The sequence below is a fragment of the Rana temporaria genome, chromosome 5 (genome assembly GCF_905171775.1).
Source record: "Rana temporaria chromosome 5, aRanTem1.1, whole genome shotgun sequence".
Classification (NCBI taxonomy): Eukaryota; Metazoa; Chordata; class Amphibia; order Anura; family Ranidae; genus Rana; species Rana temporaria.
In genome coordinates, this window is record NC_053493.1 from 51,128,448 (window position 1) to 51,150,968 (window position 22,521).

Consider the following 22,521-nt stretch of genomic DNA (forward strand, 5'->3'; position numbering starts at 1 on the left):
GTAACATACTTACGCAAAAAAAAAATTTAAAATTCGACGCGGGAACGACGGCCATACTTTAACATGGACATCTAAATAGCACACTTAACTTTACGACGGGAAAAAACGACGTAAAAGAATGCGACGAACGCGCGTACCTTCGTGGATCGCCGTAAATGGCTAATTTGCATACCCAACGCTGGAAAACGACGCGGCCGAAGTATTGCATTCTAAGATCCGAAGGCGTACGAAGCCGTACGCCTGTCGGATCTTAGCCATATGCCGTCGTATCTTGTTTGTGAATTACAAATTAAGATACGATGTGGCAAATTTGAAAGTACGCCGGAGTATCAGCAGATAGTTCCTTTTCTGTGAATCTGGCCCTCTGTATTTCTCTGCAGCAACCAATCTGCCTCTTTCTCTTACTAGGGCAAGTTAGAACAGATAAAGGTGGTACTGACTGGTTGCTGGTAGGAAAGCACAGACTGCTGACCCAAATACAAGGTCCTTCTCTTAAATAGTAAGAAATGTAAATGGCTGCATTACACTTTTACAAAACAACTGTGGAAAAAAGTTTAAGAACTCTTACACCCTGAAATTTGAATTTTGGATAGAGTAAATTCCAATTCCAATAGAATAGAAAAAAATAGATAGAATTGAAAATAAAAGAATATAATTGAATAAAATAGAAAAAGATAACCATCTTTCAGAATTCTAATTTTGAATAGAATATATTTGAATTTGTATACAATAGAAAAAAATAGATTAGAAAAGAATAGAATTGAAAATGAACATAATAATGAACAGAATAGAAAGAAACAATAGAACAGAATAGAAAAAAATATATGACCACGTTGTAAAATTTGAATTTCAAACAGAATAAATTCAAATTCAAATAGAGCAGAAAAGAATAGAATAGAAAATAAAAGAATAGAAAAGACTAGAAAAAAACAATAGAAAAGAATGAAATAGAAAGAATATAGGTGAAGGTGACATCACGATCATTATGGTGAGATTTTGGGAATGCTGAGAATCTTAAATCCTAAACATGTGCAGAACGAAAAAATTTGTTTTGTTTCGATTTGCTATTTACACAAATTAGTTTTATTAAATTAGTTTGCTTAATTTAATTGTTTTCGGAATTTGTTTTGTTTATTCGAGTTTGAGTCGATTCATTATTTACATAAATTAGTTTAGTTAAATTTGTTTAATTACTTTAATTCGTTTTCACAATTTGTTTTGTTTATTCAAACTCAATTCGATCAAATTCTGAAAATTCTAATTAATTTGAAATCCATTCTAAATCAAATTTATTCTATTCAAAATTGTAATTTTGGAAGATGGTTATATTCTTTCTATTCCATTCTTTTCTATTGTTTTTCTATTCTTTTTTATTCTATTCTTTTATTTTCTATTCAATTCTTTTATTTTCTATTTTATTATTTTCTGCTCTATTTGAATTTGAATTTATTCTGTTTGCAATTCGAATTTTGCAAAGTGGTCTTATATTTTTATATTTTTTTCTATTCTATTCTATTGTTTTTTTCTATTCTGTTCTTTTCTATTTAATTTTCAATTCTATTATTTTTCTATTCTTTTATTTTCTATTTTATTCAAATGTATTCTATTCGAAATTAGAATTCTGGAAGATGGTTACATATTTTCTATTTTATTCCATTCTAATCTTTTATTTTCAATTCTATGCTATCTATTTTTTCTATTCTATTGGATTTCAAATTTATTCTATCCGAAATTCAAATAGAAAAGGAACTAGAAAGCAACACCACCTCTAAGGCCCCATACTCACGAGCAAACATGTCTGCTGAAACTGGCCCGCAGGCCAGTTTCAGCAGACATGTTTGCTCGTGTGTGGGCGCGAGCGGGCTGAATTCCAGCAAACATTTGCCCGCCGGGCCTTTTCCCAGCGGACAAATATTCCTGGACTTGTTTTAAAACAGCCCGCTGGAATTCAGCCCGCTCGGACATGTACGGTCGTCAGTACAGACCTACCGTACATGTCCAGGCGCCCGCCGTCCCTCGCATGCGTCGAATGACTTCGACGCATGCGTGGAAGCATTTTAAAGGCGGGCCGCCCACGTCGCCGCGTCATTGTCGCGGCGACACCGCGTCATCGACGCGGCGACACCGCGGACACGCCCCGCGTATTGTTTACGCGCGGACTTCTGTACGATGGTGTGTACAACCATCGTACAGAAGCCCTCTGGCAGACATGTATGGTGAAAACGGTCCGACGGACCGCTTTCACCATACATGTTTGTCCGTGTGTACCCGGCCCTATTCTCTGTATTGCATTCTATGCATTACGGTGAAAAACCTTCTGTAGTGCAGCAGCCCCCCTGAGCACCCCTTTTACTTACCTGAACCCGATCCTTCCATAGACGTGGACGAGCACAGCAGCTCCAGCCCCTGTCTCGAGTCCTCATTGGATAGATTGATAGCAGCAGGAGCCATTGACTCCCGCTGCTGTCAATCAAATCCAGTGACACGAGAGCTGGGGTCGGGGCCGAGTCAAATAAAACGCGGGAATGACGGCCATACTTAACATGGCAAGTCTAACTATACGCCGCAAAACACCAGCTTTAACTATACGCCGGAAAAAGCCGACTAGAGACGACGTAAAAGAATGCGACGGCCGCGCGTACGTTCGTGGATCGTCAGAGATAGCTAATTTGCATACCCGACGCGGAAAACGACGCAAACTCCACCCAGCGGACGCCGAAGTATTGCATCTAAGATCCGAAGGCGTACGAAGCCGTACGCCTGTCGGATCAAACCCAGATGCCGTCGTATCTTGGTTTGAGGATTCAAACTAAAGATACGACGCGGGTAATTTGAAAGTACGCCAGCGTACTCTCTCTGTGGATCTGCCCCAGTATTTTTTACTTTTTGCTATAATAAATATCACATTTAAAAAAAAAAAATCTCAGTTTAGGCAGATAAGTACCCTTCTACATATTTTTGGTAAAAAAATAAAAAAAATAAAAAATCGCAATAAGCGTATAGTGACTGGTTTGCGCAAAAGTTATAGCGCCTACAAAATGGGGGACATAGTTATTTTTTTTTTATTATTATTTTTTTACTAGGAATGGGGGCGGGCTGCGATTTTTATTGGGACTGCGACATTATAGCGGACACACTTCGGACACTTTTGACACATTTTTGGGACCATTCACATTTATACAGTGAACAGTGCTATAAATATGCACTGTTTACTGTAAAAATGTGACTGGCAGGGAAGGAGTTAACACAAGGGGGCGAGGAAGGGGTTAAATGTGTAGCCTAGTGAGTGATTCTAACTGTAGGGGGAGGGGACTGACTGGGGAGGTGACCGATCTGTGTCCCTATGTACAAGGGACACAGCATCGGTCTCCTCTCCCCGACAGGATGTGGATCTCTGTGTTTACACACAGAGATCCATGGTCCTGCTCAGTTACTGGCCACGCGCATTGTGTTCCCAGTAACGCGGCGGGTGCGTGCGCCCCTTAGCGACTTTAAAAGACGAGGACATCATATGACGTCCTGTCAGAACAATTGAACTACTGTGCAGCCGTCAATTGACGGCGGCCGGTAGTAGAGTGGTTAATGCTATCGTTTACGTTTAGTCTGTAGAGGGATTTCCATAATAAAGCTCTTTTATGAGCAAAATATTAATGTGAAACATTTTTACATGTATTTATATAGATCACAATGCTTGATACTCCATCAAAATCACAATTAGGTTTAAAAAAAAAGTTCCTCCACTTACTCAATGTAGCCTGCCTGTCTTGTCTGAGGTGCAAGGTCCATTTTATTTTAGAAATGAAAACATTGTATATTAAAAAGCCAAACCAATGTAGTGCTCTTATCTAACATATTCATGCCATAGATTTTTAACATATATGCCCTAAAAAATTTTTTTTATGTAAAAATAAATAAAAATATATACTGTGTGTGTATGTATATATAGATCTAATAAAATATTTACAACATTTTTAGAGGTGTACTCACTCTTGTGAGATATATATATATATATATATATATATATATATATATATATCTCACAAGAGTGAGTACACCTCTAAAATGTTTGTAAATATTTTATTAGATCTTTTCATGTGACAACACTGAAGAAATTACACTTTGCTACAATGTAAAGTAGTGAGTGTACAGCTTGTATAACAGTGTAAATTTGTTGTCCCCTCAAAATAACTCAACACACAGCCATTAATTTCTAAACCGCGGGTGTGACGAGATCCTTGCTCGCCCAGGTCCTGCTCTCCCGACACTCCTCTGCTACCAGTGAGTCAGCTTGCAGATTGCAGCGTCTGATGGTCCCGTCATCCAAGGTTCCGGGGTCCGAACTACAGCTATGTGCCATTCAGACCCATTAAGAACAAACACCAGGCAGGCTGTATGTAAGTTCAAGCAGGACTCTTTATTTCAAGTACACAGCACACTTTTATACAGAATTTTGGAACATCCCACTCCCAACAACCGCTTTCCTATTGGTCAATTGTAAAGTATATCCAGTCTTCACTCAGGTCCCCCTTGACCATGCAAATGAGGACTTGAAATTGTCAACAGGGATTGGTCCAATAGCTTGGATAGAAAGACTTGTGTATTGAGACAGAAGCCCCAGGGGGTAATCAATGTACACAATAACCTGGTTCCAGCTAGACGGCCTGACTCCGACACCCGCTCTTAACCTGCAGAACACAATAAAAGGTATTTCGCAAGCTGGTTCCACTTAGCATTTCAAAAGCCTTGCATTGAATGTCCCTCTCCTGTGTAACATATGTCAAGTAGAAACACTTTAATATCTCAAGGTCCATGACATTACTTCCCCTGGGAACCAGTCCAACAGCCGCAGTGGGACCCAAACGAGTCAACTCGAGGATGTTGGAAAAGTAGTCTTAAAGTTCCAGGACTGTGCTGGGATGACCCATCTGCCTTCCTGTTTTGAGGTCCTGGCCCATAATCGGACGGCAAGAGGCTCACATTCAGTCCTCTCCAAAAGCCCCTGTCCCGGCTAGGTCTGTCACACATCTCCCCCTTTGGCAGGAGACTAACACTGGGAGAGACCCCAATTTCGGTACCCACCCAGTACCCCAGATACCTTGTCCCAAAGAGAGCATTACTCACCCAGCCAATCTCTGCCTCTCTCAGAGAACACGCCTGCCGCTGGGGAGAGGCCTGGACTGGCCCTTCTCCCTGGAGTCCTTTCAGCCGCTGGAGAGAAGACAGGGTGGCTGGGCTCAGTTCATCATGCCATTGGGAATCTGGGCCAACTGGCCACCATTCCTGGGGTATACCAGTGGAGACTGCAGTCCCATCCACTGATGCTAGGTAAAAATCCCCCGGTGCTTGCAAAGCAAAGCCGACATCCTCCTGTCTCAGTGCCGCACCATTTTCTGGGGTTGTGTCTGTGGAGATCGGAGTCCCATCCACTACCACAGGAACCCCCTCTTCTGTTAGTTGAGAGCAGAGGCCCGGGGCACTCTGCTCTGTTGCCAGCTCTTCCGCTGGGTTGCTGTGAGTGGGGACCACAGTCCCATCCACCGATATCCGCTCAAGCTGTAGTTGTGTGCAGCAGCCAGTAGCATCCTGCCCTGCTGCCAGTGATTCAGCTGGGAGTAACAGCTTTACTACCTCAGCTTGTTGCTGGGGAGGGGGGCCAACCGCCCCGGCTCCCTGGAACTCCACAGTTGGTCCCAGTGCTGGGCAGAGATGGCTAGCATTCTGCCCTGTTGCCAGCACTTCTGCTGGGGGTGCATAATCCATAACATCCTCTGAACAGTCCATACATTCTGTAATCTGTGGCTGGGGAGTGATTGCCATCTTCTCACCCTGAGCCTCCGGAACTGCCACGGGGGTGGGGCAGAGGTCTTGATCCCTCTGTCCTGTGACCAGCGCTTCAGCTGGGGAAGTTCCTTGTAACTCCACAAATACTGCCCTTGGTGCTGGGCAGAGCACAGTGAAGTTTGGCCCTGATACCAGCTCTTCTGCTGGAGGCTCCCCAGGTTGTTCTTCCTCAGCAGAAAAGTCTATCAAATCCCCTGTCTCTACAACTGGTGTCTGGGGATAGAGGTTCACCATCTCCTGTCCATGGAACCCAGAAGATGCTATGGGTACTGAGCAGAGGTTAGCAGAGCTCGGCCGTGCGGTCAGCACTTCAGCTTTGGGAATGGCAAGCTCCCGATTTTCCACTGCTGATTCATCAGCCAGGATTTCATCACTGTCAGCTGATATTTCCTCATAGTCCCAGGTAAAGGGAACCTCACCCTGCTGCTGAGCGGAGTCTAGCAGCTGTTTGTAGGTGATTTCCAGTTCCCATTCTTGAGCGGCCAGGAATTCCAAATCTTCCTGTAACCAGTGCACTTCCGGGACATTCAGTCTTCGCTCTCTGTGCTCCATTATTTCCTCCCAACGCCACTCCCGATCGCTCCCAAAGTTGGGATCCCTGGACATCCTCCAATACAACAATCCCAGGCCATCATAGTCAAAGCCTTCCGTGGGGCTGTCATCCGCTGACCACGGGCACTCTTGGACTACATACCACCGGAGGGCTCTGTAGCTCTCGTCCAACCGCATCTCTTCCCGGATCAGCCTGCTTAACTCTGCTGTCCACTCCTGCTTTGGTTGTTCCCCCAATAACAGCATCCGTACTTCATACTGTGACCAGTACCTTACATGGATGGAGGGGAGAGCTTTTCCCTGGTGTCGCTGCTCGCGGGCTAGCGCTTCTTTCCAGAGTTCGCAGCGGATCGAATCAGACCATCCAAGCAGGACCTCCTCTGATACTGGTCCTCTGCGCTGTATCTGCTTCTCTCGCAACCTCCTTCTGAATTCCTCTTCCATGGTTACTGATATCTGTACCTCTCCTCTTCTTTCATTTGGTGCTGCTTCTTTAGGCGTTGTCACCGATCGCCGTATTTCTGCAATTCTCAGCTCCTGTTGCCGCTCTCGTTCTCTCTGTTGTCGCTCTCGTTCTCTCTCATCCTGCCGCTGGAGGTCTCTAATGGTATTCTGTATGGCGGTCTCTGATGGGTTCGCACCATATAATGCCAACCGCTGTTGAACTCGCTGCTGGAACAAGTCTTCAACTGACCGGGGTCCTGCATCACCATCCCTCTGATCCATCTCGGCTAGCGCAATGATCAGGGTGGCCTTGTTCTTCCCACCGGTCCCTCCACGGCTCTCAAGCAAGTCTTTTAGCATGGTTCTCCTCCAGGCTGCATAGCTGGTCATTCATGGTGGTGGTTTGGAGTTGTCCCAGTAACTGGAGAGCAAATCCCACCGCTGCCAACCAATGTGACGAGATCCTTGCTCGCCCAGGTCCTGCTCTCCCGACACTCCTCTGCTACCAGTGAGTCAGCTTGCAGATTGCAGCGTCTGATGGTCCCGTCATCCAAGGTTCCGGGGTCCGAACTACAGCTATGTGCCATTCAGACCCATTAAGAACAAACACCAGGCAGGCTGTATGTAAGTTCAAGCAGGACTCTTTATTTCAAGTACACAGCACACTTTTATACAGAATTTTGGAACATCCCACTCCCAACAACCGCTTTCCTATTGGTCAATTGTAAAGTATATCCAGTCTTCACTCAGGTCCCCCTTGACCATGCAAATGAGGACTTGAAATTGTCAACAGGGATTGGTCCAATAGCTTGGATAGAAAGACTTGTGTATTGAGACAGAAGCCCCAGGGGGTAATCAATGTACACAATAACCTGGTTCCAGCTAGACGGCCTGACTCCGACACCCGCTCTTAACCTGCAGAACACAATAAAAGGTATTTCGCAAGCTGGTTCCACTTAGCATTTCAAAAGCCTTGCATTGAATGTCCCTCTCCTGTGTAACATATGTCAAGTAGAAACACTTTAATATCTCAAGGTCCATGACAGCGGGCAACAAAAGTGAGTACACCTCTAAGTGAAAATGTCCAAATTAGGCCAAAGTTTCAATATTTTGTGTAGCCACCATAATTTTCCAGCACTATAAAAGACACAATTTTGTTGTGCTGGGATCATATAAAATAAAATCAGAGAAAAAATTATGAATTAATAAATGTAAAAGCAGCTGACACAGTATGCAAGCTTTGAACAGTAGATAATGTAGAAAATGCTTTAGCGCTAATATGAACTGTATTTTAGTCCAACATGAGCTTTTAGTGCATTGAATGAATTAAACAACAACTTCACCTAAGAGCTGGTTCACACAGGGGCGACCTGGGATCCGACTTGAAGTCTCCCCAAGTCGTCCCAAGTTGCACGGTTGAGAAAATGAATGGAAGTGAATGGAGCCGTCTTAATGTACACTACTGAAGTCGCTCCGACTTCAGAAAAGGTTCCTGTACTACTTCATTCCGACTTGTAGGCAACTTGTACCCATTGATTTCAATGGAAGTTGCCTCAGAAGTCTGATCACTGTCTTAACTGAAGCAACTTTCCAGGAAGATAACATACATTTCTCAGGCAAACCTCTCCCTCCCCCTCCCTCCCACAGAGCTGATTGTTGTTTGATTGGCCATTGGAAAGCTTCCTGTCCTAGAGGCGACTTGAAGTTGCCTGGTACTGTCCTGGAGGCAACCTGATGATTCATACTCAAGTTGTGGTTAACAAGGCTATAACTAAACTAATATCATTATTTATATATATATATATATATATATATATATATATATATATATATATATATATATATATATATATATATATATAATCGGCATTATTAAATAAACTGCCCTAACCCTCTTGGGAATGGAGTTCACCAGAGCTTCACAGGTTGCCACTGGAGTCCTCCTCCACTCCTCCATGACGACATCACGGAGTTGGTGATGTTAGAGACCTTGCGCTCCTCCACCTTTAATTTGAGGATGCCCCACAGATGCTCAATATGGTTTAGGTCTGAAGACATGCTTGGCCAGTCCATCACCTTTATCCTCAGCTTCTTTAGGAAGGCAGTGGACATCTTGAAGTTGTTTTTGGGGTCGTTATCATGTTGAAATACTGCCCTGTGGACCAGTCTCCAAAGGGAGGGGATCATGTGCTTCAGTATGTCAGAGTACATGTTGGCATTCATGGTTCCCGGAAAAGAGTGCTAACTGAGGTACAAAAACTATGTTATATGGCCAAGAGGACCAAAGCATAAAGCCTGAGCAGCAGTGCTGCTAAAGAGCCAGATGGTTTGTTAAAAAAAAAAGAGCCAGGTGGTTTGGTATTTTTCTGTTTGTGATTGTTACTGTGAAGTTGAAACCCCTGCGTGGGCAATCCTGGATGGACTTGTTTTGCTTTTCCGTCAATAAAAGTGGGCAAAAAATCCCTTAATCTGCACACCTGGCATGGACTTAGCTCACTGGGTAGCTCTACCCTTAAGGCCGGGTACTAACGAGCAAACATGTACGATGAAACCGGTCCGTCGGACCGTTTTCACCGTACATGTCTGCCAGAGGGCTTCTGTACGATGGCTGTACTAACCATCGTACAGAAGTCCGCGCGTAAACAATACGCGGGGCGTGTCCACGTCGTCGCCGCGGCGACGTGGGCGGGCCTGCCATTTAAAGGCTTCCACGCATGCGTCGAAGTCATTCGACGCATGCGAGGGACGGCGGGCACTCGGACATGTACGGTAGGTCTGTACTGACGACCGTACATGTCCGAGCGGGCAGGATTCCAGCGGACGGTTTTAAAACACGTCCAGGAATATTTGTCTGCTGGGAAAAGGCCCGGCGGGCAAATGTTTGCTGGAATTCGGCCCGCTCGCGCCTACACACGACCGAACATGTATGCTGAAACTGGTCCGCGGACCAGTTTCAGCATACATGTTTGGTCGTGTGTACGGGGCCTAAAGGAAACATTTTTTTTTGCTGAAATGACTGTTTACAGGGTATAGAGACATAAAAGTTAACTGATTCCTTTTAAAAATGATTAAAAATAGATCTAGTTTCACTTTCGGTTTTAAACTGGTTTCATGTTTCTGTGAAGTAAAGAGACCCACAGAACAAAAACAAACAAATCCAGGGCAGTGTTTTGTTTTTAAAATAAATCTGATTGGTTCTGAGGAGTTTTAGACACACAGTAATGACAGCTTAGACCACTGTGAAAAGCTCCCAGTACTGTGGTTATAAGGAGCCAGACAACAAGGAAGTGTGGAGATCACAGCAGAATTACAGCTACTTCAAAGCAAAAACTAACAATAAGGACATGAAACCAGTACTGCAGTAAGGTAAAGGAAGGTATTTAGCTAAAAAAAAAAAATTCCTTTAGTGATCCTTTAACCCCCCTGACGGTAAACCCGAGCGTGACTCGGGGTTGGTTTTACATGTTAGGATCGGTAAACCCGAGTCACGCTCGGGCTGGACGGGCTTACCTTTCGCTGGATCCACAGGCTTGGTTTACTCACCTTGTCCCTGGATCCAGCGATGCCACCCGCTGTGTGAGCGAGCGGGACCTCCTCGCTCGATTCACAGTCCCCGTGTGACGCCGATCTCCGTTCCCTGCGACGTTACGACGCACGGGGACGGAGAACGGCGCCAAATTCAAAAAAGTAAACAAACACATTACATACAGTATACTGTAATCTTATAGATTACAGTACTGTATGTAAAAAATACACACCCCCCTTGTCCCTAGTGGTCTGCCCAGTGCCCTGCATGTACTTTTATATAATAAAAAAATGTAATTTCTGCCTAAAAACTGTAGATTGTCCAAAAGTGTCCCTTTATGTCAAAAATGGTTTTAGATCAGCTAGAAAACAGCGATAATAAATTATAATCACTTGCAGAAATGTGCGATAGCGATTTGCGGGGAAATTCGTCATAAAAAAAATAAAATAATGACAGCAACAATTCTGCAACTGCAAATTTCAGTGATTTTGAGTTGATTACATTATTGAATAATTTTTATTATAATTAAATTATTATTTGTTATAATTATTTATAATTATTTATTATATTATAATTTATAATTTTGTTTTAAAAAAAAAAATCATACCCGGGATGCCTACAAGACTCTTGCTTGGTCAGATTTAAGTGAGTTATTTCTAAAAATTACAGGCCTACAGTATAAAACGCCAAATTTCCTTGCAAAATAAATGTACCGCTTTTGGTACGTAATTCCAGACAGAATCATACCGCCAGGGAGGTTAAGCTAAAATAACTCTCAATATTACAATATATATATATATATACTGTATATATTCTTTTTTTTTTTTATTATTGTACAATGTGTTTTAAAATAAATATCATTAACCTTATAGTGATTCTGGTGAAGTACCAAGCTCTGTGCTATGCTCTTCTTCACCTTCTTATCGGTTGTTATATTCTTTAAATCTAAAAATGTAATCTGGATAAATCAATAAGAATACATATCCCTGGTAATGTGATGCGAATGTTAGGGTTTTGAGCTAATAATCTCCTGATGTGACATTTGAACCCGAGTTTTGAAATTCAAGAAGCTGACAGGTTTGATGGATTTTGTAAATATTATATATATGTTCAAAAGGTATCTCTATGTGAGAAAAGGCTTGTGCTTTCAAATGTTTAGACTAGCTGATCCCTTCCCCACCCATATCCTGTTTAGAATTTACCTATAGACATTGGGGCAGATCCACAGAGATTTGCACCGGCGCAGCGTATGGGAGATACGCTACGCCGCTGTAACTTACTTTTTTAAACTTCGAATCCACAAAGAATTAGCGCCGTAAGTTACGGTGACGTAGTCTATCTCTCGCGGCGTAATTCAAATCGGCGAGTAGGGGGCGTGTTTCATTTAAATGAATCGCGTCCCCGCGCCGAATGAACTGCGCATGCACCGTCCCTAAATTTCCCGCCGTGCATTGCGCTAAATGACGTCGCAAGGACATCATATTTTTTAACATAGACGTGAATTACGTCCATCCCGATTCACGGACGACTTACGCAAAAAAAAAAAATAAACGCGGGAACAACGGCCATACTTAACATAGCAAGTTTAACTATACGCCGCAAAACACCAGCTTTAACTACACGCCGGAAAAAGCGGAATAGAGACGACGTAAGAGAATGCGACGGCCGCGCGTACTTTCGTAGATCGTCGGAAAAAGCTAATTTGCATACTCGGCACAGAAAACGACGAGAACTCCACCCAGTGGACGCCAAAGTATTGCATCTAAGATCCGAAGGCGTACGAAGCCATACGCCTGTGGGATCGAAGCCAGATGCCGTCGTATCTTGGTTTGAGGATTCAAACCAAAGATACGACGCTGGAAATTTGAAAGTAAGCCAGCGTATCAGTAGATACGCCGGCGTACTCGCTCTGTGGATCTGCCCCATTGTGTTTAGGTTAGCTGTTGGCCATCACCCATTTCCTATGTAACTTGGGATAAGTGAGAACAGATGTGATTCTTCATATTTCACTCTTTAAGCTACACCCTTTGGGAGGGTGTATTTTTGAGCGCGAAATCTAACAAAGGGATAGTTTTATTTAGGCTTGGGTCAAAGCTCTGCCAGGTCTCTTCTTCACCTCATCCCATCATCAAGCAACATACAGACTTTTTTCAAGCATACATAAGGATCGGACATTTTAAGCACATGTTCTCTAAGGACTGTTCTTTTATTTGAAGCTATGAATACATTGTAACTGTACTTGTAATTCTTTTATAGTGTGTATATTAAAACACACGTTTTTTATTCACGATAATTCACGAATTTGTCTCATGATCCATCATTTGTCCAGAACGCTAAGTATAGCCATTTAACAGCAGAAGCTGTGCTTTTTTAAATATAAACCATCTAAAAACAGTTTATTTAATCGGTCCTATACTAATGATGGATGGTCTGACCAATCATGATGCTGGCTAGGTAATAGTGAGAAAATCCAAGCTTGACATTGGTTAATTGAATTTTATAGGCAACAAACTGCTACACATTTCATTCATGATAATTGATTATATAATTATATTATCAATAGATGATAATGACTTCTTGTTTTGTTTCCACAGAGTTCTAAAGGTGTTCCTTTCTCGTACTGCCCAGCGCATCCCTTACATGACCAGCTGTAGGGTAATGCGAATGTTATCGGTCATTCTGTTATTAGTGGTGTGGTTTCTGGTTGCCTGGACATCTGCTTTGTTCCAGAACATGGACCGAGATATCCCGATTATTGTTCAGGGGAAAACTTCTGACCACCTTCTGTTTAACATGTGTCTGATAGATCGATGGGACTACATGATGGCAGTTGGTAAGTTGCTTAGTATATATTCGAAAACATTAGACAGGGTTGCCAATATAGGAAAAAAGACTGCGCTAACAAAAAATAAAAAATAACATCAATAAAGATCAAAGGCAGCAATAAAATGAGATAAACATAAATAACATAATACAAAAGATAAACTGCACAGTTTATCTTTTGTATTAGGGTTGCCAATATACTTTTATTACTTACATTGTGCTAGAGTGCTGTCCCCTATAGCAGGGCCTTCATGGTGGCATCAGCGGTAATATTTTAATGAAAGCTGCAAATCTAATAGAATATTGAAAACAACTTTTGCAAGTATATTACTATGTTAAAACTGAACTCTAGGCAGATATAAAAGACACACATTTAATTTGTAGTCATTAATACATAACTGGATGTATTTTTAAATGCAAATACCTAAATGTGACCTGGTATCAGCCTCTTGCAGTCCCTGTACATACGGCAAGGCTGGTTTGTGAGATGAAAAAACTGTACATGTAGCCAATGGCTGATGCACTGACAAGAAGCATGCTGATAGGAAGCAAAAGCAGAGTGATGGAGAAATTAGCTCATCACTGTGCTGCTTTTCACTTCACTGTCCAGTCACAGGCTGGTGTGGGTCCAGGATCACCTGGGCCCAGAGGGAATAGGTTGAATGACGCAGGCCATTGGACTGAGGACATCTAGCACCAGAAAAAAAGTACTGCAAGGAAACCTCCGAATTGAAGCAAAATATTGCAGTATAAGCTAGTTCAGTTATTATGTCTTTTAATTGACTATTAATTTTATCTTGAGAGCTTAGTGAATAAGTTTATAGATACTTAATCAATTTGACATTCTCTGAATTTCTAAATAGTTCAGCAGCAGGCAGTGGATGAAGCCAAACTCTTTTCACCAAAAACAGGGGTTGTGATATCAGATTTTTCCTGTACTGCCATCTCCTGGTGATGTCAAGTATTACGGAAGTTGCATTTCTGGGATCACCAATGAAAATGCACCACTGCTGAACAGTGTAAATAACATTACATTTAGGATCCCTACATTTAGGATCCCATTATTTATGATGGAGCTGCCAAATGTTTAGTTCTTTGGTGCCTGTGTGTACAGCAGCTACCAAGTGCCAATCTGTGACAGCCAGAGTACATATGGAAGCAAGTAAAAGTTAATTTTGCTAGTTTTGTTTAGAGATTTTAGTACGTTGTGAAATTTACACATTAGTATTCCATTACAAGCAATGCTACAAAGTAATTTAAAATGTACTTATCTTAAAATGCATGTATATGTTAATACCATGCAAATGAGCAGCTACAGCAGTTACAATTTCCTCAAATCTTTTATATTTAAAGTAGGACACTTGATTCATTTCCATTATCTCAGCAAACACATTAAAGTTTGAGACACGCTTAATACCACTTTTAAGCTTTGTTCTTTGATAATGTGCTCTGATCATAATGAACAAACACTGCAGTGGGTTGGGATTATGGAAGACCAATGTCCTGGAAAAAAGCATAATTAAGAAAAATATATATTCCAAGTTTTTTTTCCCCCCCTTAACTAAATTTTATATACTTTGTGCTCTAAGAATTGTCAGTAAACTTAATATTAGTATCTAAGTTTTGGGGGTAATATTTTTTCTCTTGGGAACTCCAGCAGCAATATTGCCAACCCTGAATTTGCAAGCCTGTCAACCTGCAAAAGATGTTACAGAAGTAATTGTTTAGAGCATTTAGCCATGTATAGCAAGTGACTATTCTTCTCTTAGGTTCAGTGACACACAACTCCTCGTATTCTTGACCATAGGATTTATAGCACCACCTTCAGGAGTAGTACACATGGCATTAAAGAAACACAGAACCACATATGGGCAGTCCTAGTTGATAGTTAAACCCCTCTCTGCTATTAGCAGCTCAGTGTCGGACACCAGGACTTCCTGCACTTTGTGGTCGAGGACACACATTATCAGTTTGTGGCGCTCCCTTTTGGTCTGGCCTCTGCTCTTCAGTTGTTTACGATGGTGCTGACTCCAGTTCTGGCACTACAGAGACAGTGGAGGATTACAGTGGAGCCTTATTCTGTACTGATGGGCAACATGATTTTCACCATGTGCACTCTGAGTTTGGCTGGGTGTTCAAACTTAAGAAGTTTGTTATGACCCCCATCAGAAGTCTGGAATATTTGGGGCTGGTCCTTGACCTGGCATGGGCTTAGGTGTTCCTCCCGCCGGACAAGCTTTGGAAACTCCAAACTGCAGTTCGATTGCTGCTTTGTCCCACATATGGTCTTCTCTTTGGTTTTGTATATAGGTGCTAGACCTCATGGTATCCACCCTTGAAGCAGTTATATACAAGGGTCCTGCAGAAGGAAATCTTATCCAAGTGGCACAAGTCTCCCTTGTCCTTGAACAAGTCCGTGAGGGACATTTGACTAGGGCCTCCCTGCTCTGGTGGTTTTGGTCTCCGACTCTTCAGGTCGGGATCATTTCTCCTCTCCATTGGACTGTGGTCTTAGTGTGCCTTCCTGCTCCAAATTTAAAACTTCCATGTTAGGACTCAGTTCAACCCTAATAGCAATGCACTTACAGTATACAGCATTTAACCCTGCTTCAGTGCTGCATAAATTGTTGGCCCTATATAAATACTTGTGATAAGTCATTTATAAACCACCTAGGTTTTAATCTCCGACACCATGGACTTAACCCTAGCAGTATGTCCTTGGTTTCCACAGTAAAAAGTAATGGGGCCAGCAAAAAGGGCTCAAAAACAACTGCTAAATGCGCAAGTGGGACAGACCAACTTTACCATTGATGCTCTGAGATAGAAAGCTGATGAAACATAATTTGCCAAACATAGTTTGGCATCAAAACTATATGCTGAGATCTTGGAAATAATGGTTTACATAACAAGCTTAGCTATATGCCACCATGCTAAGGTCAAAGAAGGCCAGATCAACATAACCGTCAACTTGCTACTACAGATCAGTAATAACAACAGAACTGGGGAGTTAACCTGGAGAATAAAGGATGATGGCAGAACAGTCCAAAGCAATAAGGTCACTTGAGTAAATAATCTTGCAAACAGAGAGCTTACTTAGCTGGAGAATGAAGTCTTAGCCAAGTGATTGAACTTTGCTGTGGCACCCCAATGTGTCCCAGTGATGGATATCATCACAGCTACCAAATCTTTTTCATCCATAACCTGTGCTGTGGGATCACCTATATCTCACATTGTAGCATACCTTGGATGAATGAGGTGGAGAAGAGAGCCTTGAAGTCTTCCAGATGAATAACACAAAGTCATTTGTGGGTCAAGATTGTCTCCACATCAACAAACAGACCGATTTTATCACTCTTATTAACATCCTCTCCTTTGGCAGCAATGACTTCAAGAAAGCACTTTTGGTAGCTCTGGATCAGACCTGCACAACTTTTAGGAGGAATATTTGGCTATTCCACTTAACAAAACTGCTTCAACTCAGACAGAAGTGAACTAGTTTCTTGAGGTAATTTCACAGCATCTCTATGGGGTCAAGGTCTGGGCTCTGACTGGCTATTCCAAAGGCACATTTCCTTTTTCTGAAACCAGTCTGTGGTGGGTTTACTTCAATGCTTAGAGTCATTGTCCTGCTGTATCACCCAACTTCTATTAGGCTTCAGCTGGTGGACAGCCACCCTGGCATTATCCTGTAGGGTATTTTGGTGAACCTGGAATTAATTTTTTCCTCAATGATGGCAAGTGGTTCAGGCCCTGAGGCAAAAAAGCAATATGTAACAACAGAGTATAAAGACAAAGAACATGGACACCTCAGGAGTGTTTTGTACGTTTGTGGTTACTCAGACAGGGCTTTCGTTAAGGACCATCGAACAGAGGGGGAAGCAGAACACATGGAGAAGTATAATCATCCCATGTGTAGCTAGAGTGTGGAAAAAATCTGAAGGATTTTTAACAAACCTTACACCCCTGTGTTCAAACCCAGCAATACATTTATACAGATGTTTGTACATCTAAAAAGACCCAACACCCAAACACAAGCAAAGTAACTTGCTTTATGCAGTGTAGTGAGTAATGCAAAGACCTGTATATTGGGAAGACAAAACAATCTCTCAACATATCAGTGGCCCAACATAGGAGGGTGGGTTCTACAGGTCAAGACTCAGCAGTCTTCTTACATTTTATGGAAAAGGCACATTCTTTTAAGGACAATGATGTACACAATTTGGACAACTGGTTTACAACAAGCATAAAGAAGGCCATCTAAGTCAGACTGGAACAACCATCCCTGAACATGGGTTGGAAAATTCAACACAATCTGTCTCCCACACACTGTTTAATGCCACTTTAATGTTTCTACCCTGTGATTTGACAACAATTTACATATTTAGAATTGTAAATTGGAGAACTCACAATTCTCTTTCTTGAAATCACCATCTACATATTCCATGGTAATCGGTTTATGATGTCTGTGCTACTTGTGTGGAAATACATGCTTCCTGGCACTCATTGGAACAGATGAATTGGCTTTGGAAAGCTATACAATCTCTTCAACAGAACAAGAACAAGTTGAATGTGACTGACTATTACTAGCTATATCATGACCTGATAAACGGGAACCTTCACAGACAACCATGTTGTAGCCTTTTCCAGAGAACAAAAATGAAAAGGAAAAGGGGGAATGGGAAAATGCAAGTTATATCACTGGTAGATAGGTATCCTGGATATATTGGATATCTATAAGGGGTCATTCATCAAGTGATGGTACTGTTGCTGTAACCATAATAACATATGAATAGGATGAGAAAGGAAAAGGTGGGGGGATTGGGAGTGGTCTAAGTGAAGACCAAGGTGGTAAGGGGTTACTTTAGGCAGCAGTGAATGACCTGGGAAGGTTTTATTAAATATAACAATATTTTATTGAGCATTAATGTATAAATGCAAAAAGTTAAAAAGTGTTTCTTGATTTTACATCTGGTACACTGGTATCTGCTATACATGTAACAAAACTGACGAGACTCACAAACATATAACGACACCTGTCCGGACACGATGTGGATTCAGTCACCAGAAACATGCATCAGTTGAATAATAAGTGTCTGTTAGATCCGTATCTGAAGTACAGAAAGGATATATGGTAAGATGACCGGGTATACGAGACCGAATGTGTCTCACCGAGTCACTCTGTAATGGCAGTCGAATTGATGCGATAACTGGTGGCTGATTCCGGTGTGGGGGAAAGGGGGAGGGAAGGGGAGCAGGCGCGCTGGTAGAATTGCAATTTCTTGAGAATTGTAAAGTTCATATAGTCATGGGAATGAATATTCAAAATGGTTGGTAATATTGACTAGAACAAGATGGGCAATTTAATGCATAACAGCGTTCATGATAGGTGTTAGTGTCGTTGAATTAGTTGATTTGGTGTAAGCGAGCAGGGAATGGCCACTCCTGGGGGTCATTAGGAGTATATCTGGGAGATTATTGCATCGTTTAATTTGATAATCACACTGTCAAGGCCTGCCTGGAGTGGCAATGCAATCAATGGGGTACAGAACGATAATATTGGTACCATTGGATCAAATGATTCTGTGCAGTCATGCATGAAAAGTCCACTTATGGTAAATTAGTGGTGGTATTAGTGAGAGGTTAGTATGTCACTAGTCCTGCTGTAGGGAATTGCCTATAATAGCAGTAAATTCAAGTTGTTCAGAATCAATGAGAGTGCAGTGACAGCTGGAATCAATGCGCTATTGGACTAAATATCACTGTGTGTAATTGGATCAAGGCTGGACGTGCTGAATAGCAAATTAAGAATACATTACCCCTATATTGCAGACCATCGTAAAAATTGGATTAAGGTCGTTGATCATCCGATCGTTGTATATGGTAAAATTACCGACCTGTTAGTGTTTGTCCGTTGCGATGGCAGCGTTGTGGGGGCTGGTGTAGAATATTGTTGACAGTTTCCGGATGGAGAGTGCTACTCAGCTTCCATGGGATCCGTGCGAACAGTGAAGTCCTTAATGCACTAGTTGCGCTGGCTGCTGTCGTAGTGTACCTCGTTAGGTATGATGCATGTGATACACTCGTTACGCCAAATGGCGTAGATCATCCAGTGCTGGCTCCGATGCTGGCTCCTAATGTTGGCTCCACAGGAGCGGCGTCTCGGCTCCCGTACTCGCATACGCCCTCCGTCTCCCCTCTTTTCCAGAGAACAGCCTTTGTTGGATCCTTGACAAAGTTGCATTGAATATTTGTAGTACAGAGGAGTGTAGTCACTGTTTGCATGGGAGGCGGGAAGGATCTTAAGCTATTTAAGACCTTGGGTAAATAAAACAGTTCACATGCATGTATTTCAGTGACATATTTAGATATTTACTGGGCTTCAGCTTTAATAAAGTTATGACACTGGATGATTATTACAGGCAATATGGTGTCAAAAAACCTGTCAGATTAATTCTATACTCTTTAAACCAGCATTTGTTTGCAGTTTTATAGTGTAGATTAGGCTCAGGTAGTATTTTTATTGCTGCCTGTATACCTCCAACTATATTATCGTTGTATGTCCTCGGGCCCATTGTCAGAGACTGAAAGTGAGGGAAAATCTGAAAATTTGAGTTTGTCATTGGGTCAGGAATAGAGGGCAAGTCTTCCAATGATTGGGATCTGGTGACAACTGTCTAAGAGAGGATTTACCTCTAACTTCTTGTAGTGTCTCGAGACAGAATGGAAATAAAATCTCCACAATGGGACAGCAATAAGTTGGCTGGGGTTAAAGCCATTACTTTCTTTATCTAAAACTAAAACTAAAAAATGTTTTTGGCTTTTGAAACATTTTAATTGTAGAATCCATAAAGAAAATGTATGCTACAGCTTAGAGTAGACCATAGTTTTACTTGAAAAAGCGTCTGCTGGTCTATTTGGAATAATCTGCTATTTCTTTACTTTCTTATCCTCCAGGTGAATTTTTATTTCTCCTTTGGGGTGTGTACCTCTGTTATGCGGTACGAACTGTCCCATCTGCATTCCATGAGCCACGCTACATGGCTGTTGCTGTGCACAATGAACTGATTATGTCAGCTATCTTCCACGCTATTAGGTAAGTGACTGAAAATTATGTTTTCTAGAAATATGTTTTTTTTACATTGTGTGGAGAAATAGGAATATATCATGTAAGAGTTTGTGATTTTTAAGTTCACCATACACTTTACAGTCTGACTGTACAATCCTATTTAGATCTACCAAGAACTCTGTGGTGCCAGGGCCTGCTTGATTTGATACAAATTGATTAGATAGATTAGGTAGATTAGGAATCATATTATATTTGGTAAATCTAAAGTTGAATGTACAAAAATTGTTCAAGAACACAGATTGTTACTACATTTGGTAGCATAAGTAGATATGTTGGAGGCATTGAAAGGGGTTTCTCTAAAACAGTAAAAAGCTCAACCAGAGGAGATGCTGAGAAGAAACTTTGGGTTCTAGTGATCATCAATGGCTTTGGTTAATGGAAATTCATACACAAAAACAAAAGTTTTTGATTTCAAAAGGACATGTGGGCACATTTCTTAAAAAGAGTAAAACAGCAGTAGTCAGTAATTTTGGGGCATTATTAAAGTCTACCCTCCTGGAGGCATCTAAATTATATGTTAGGTAAATGAAACATTTTAGCCCTGGAAGGTTTACCCCCCTTCCTGACGCAATTTGGCACTGCACTACTTCAACTGACAATTGTGCATTCATGCAACACTGTACCAAAAACAAAATTGATGTCCTTTTTACCCAAAAATAGAGCTTTTTTTGTGGTAATTAACCCCTTCAATGCAGGGCTTTTATACCCACCTCCATACCGGGCCTATTCTGGCACTTCTCTCCTACATGTACAAATCATCATTCTTTTGCTAGAAAATTACTCAGAACCCCCAAACGTTATATATGTTTTTTAGCAGATAGCCTATGGAATAAAATGGCGGTCATTGCAACTTTTTATCCTTTACGGTATTTGTGCAATCATTTTTCAAACTCCTTTTTTTTTTTTTTTTTTAAATGGTTTCATCAATTAAAATAATAACAAAACAGTAACGTTAGCCCAATTTTTTGGGAAAATATGAAAGATAATGTTACGCTGAGTAAATAGATACCTAACATGTCACGCTTTAAAATTGCGCACACTCATGGAATTGCACCAAACTTCGTTACTTAAAAATCTCCATAGGCAATGCTTTGAAATTTTTTACAGGTTACCAGTTTAGATATACAGAGAAGGTCTAGTGCTAGAATTGTTGCACACGCTCTAACGCACGCGGCGATACCTCACATATGTGGTTTGAACAGCGTTTACATACGTGGGCGGGACTTAAATGTGCGTTCGCTTCTTAGCGTGAGCTACCGGGGACAGGGGCATTTAAAATGTTTTATTATTATTTTTACACTTTTTTTTTTTTTTTTTTTTTTTTTAGCACTTTTATTCCTATTACAAGGAATACAAACATCCCTTGTAATAGGAATAGTGTGTGACAGGTCCTCTTTATGGAGAGATGCAGGGTCAATAAGACCCCACATCTCTCCTCCAGGCTGGAAAGTATGAGATTGTGAAAAAAAATTCACTGATCTCATGCTTACTAGCCACAATCGCAGGCTTTGTTTACTTCCCGGATACCCGGCGTGACGTCATCACATAGTGCCCAGGCCTCCGACGGTCATAGAGACCACCTGGTCACCAGTCATCTCTATGCTTCCCATCCGGCGCTGGAAGATTCTTTCTTCGGGCCCCCGATGGCACGGGAGAGCCCAGAGAAGCACCGGATGGCGGCGAGAGGGGGGATGTCCCCTCCCGCCACCTATAAGAACGATCAAGCCGCTATGATCGTTCTTATGGTGCGTAGAATTGCTGCTGGCAAACAATGATATCTGAATGATGCCTCTAGCTGCAGGCATCATTCAGATATCCCCTCACAAAGCCCAGTCCCCTCTGTGGACGTCATATGACTATGGGCCGGTACAGAAGTGGTTAAAAAGCTCTGCATTTTTTTTTTGCGCTATAAACAAAAAAAGACCGTCAATTTTGAAAAATATATATATATATATATTTTACTTTCTGCTATAAAACACATCCAATAAAAAAATGTAAAAAATCAAATTTCTCCATCAACAACTAATATGTATTCTGCTGCATGCTCTTGGTTAAAAAAAAATTCCAACAAGCGTATATTGATTGGTTTACACAAAAGTTTTTGTGTGTACAAACTATGGGATTTTTTTTATGGCACTTTTATTTTTACTAGTATCAGTGGGCTGGATTCAAGAAGCAATTGCGCCTGTGTAACCAATTGCTTACTTGC

At 41.7% G+C, this 22,521-nt stretch overlaps 1 protein-coding gene across 1 annotated transcript in view; it reads left to right on the top strand.

Moving 5' to 3' along the window:
• GPR158 (G protein-coupled receptor 158) overlaps positions 1-22,521 on the top strand; it is a 309,748-nt gene that overhangs the window by 268,453 nt on the left and 18,774 nt on the right. The window contains exons 7-8 of the mRNA XM_040352535.1: positions 12,958-13,196; positions 20,141-20,279. Coding sequence (XP_040208469.1) covers positions 12,958-13,196; positions 20,141-20,279 — 378 coding nt within the window. The remainder of the gene's footprint in view (positions 1-12,957; positions 13,197-20,140; positions 20,280-22,521) is intronic.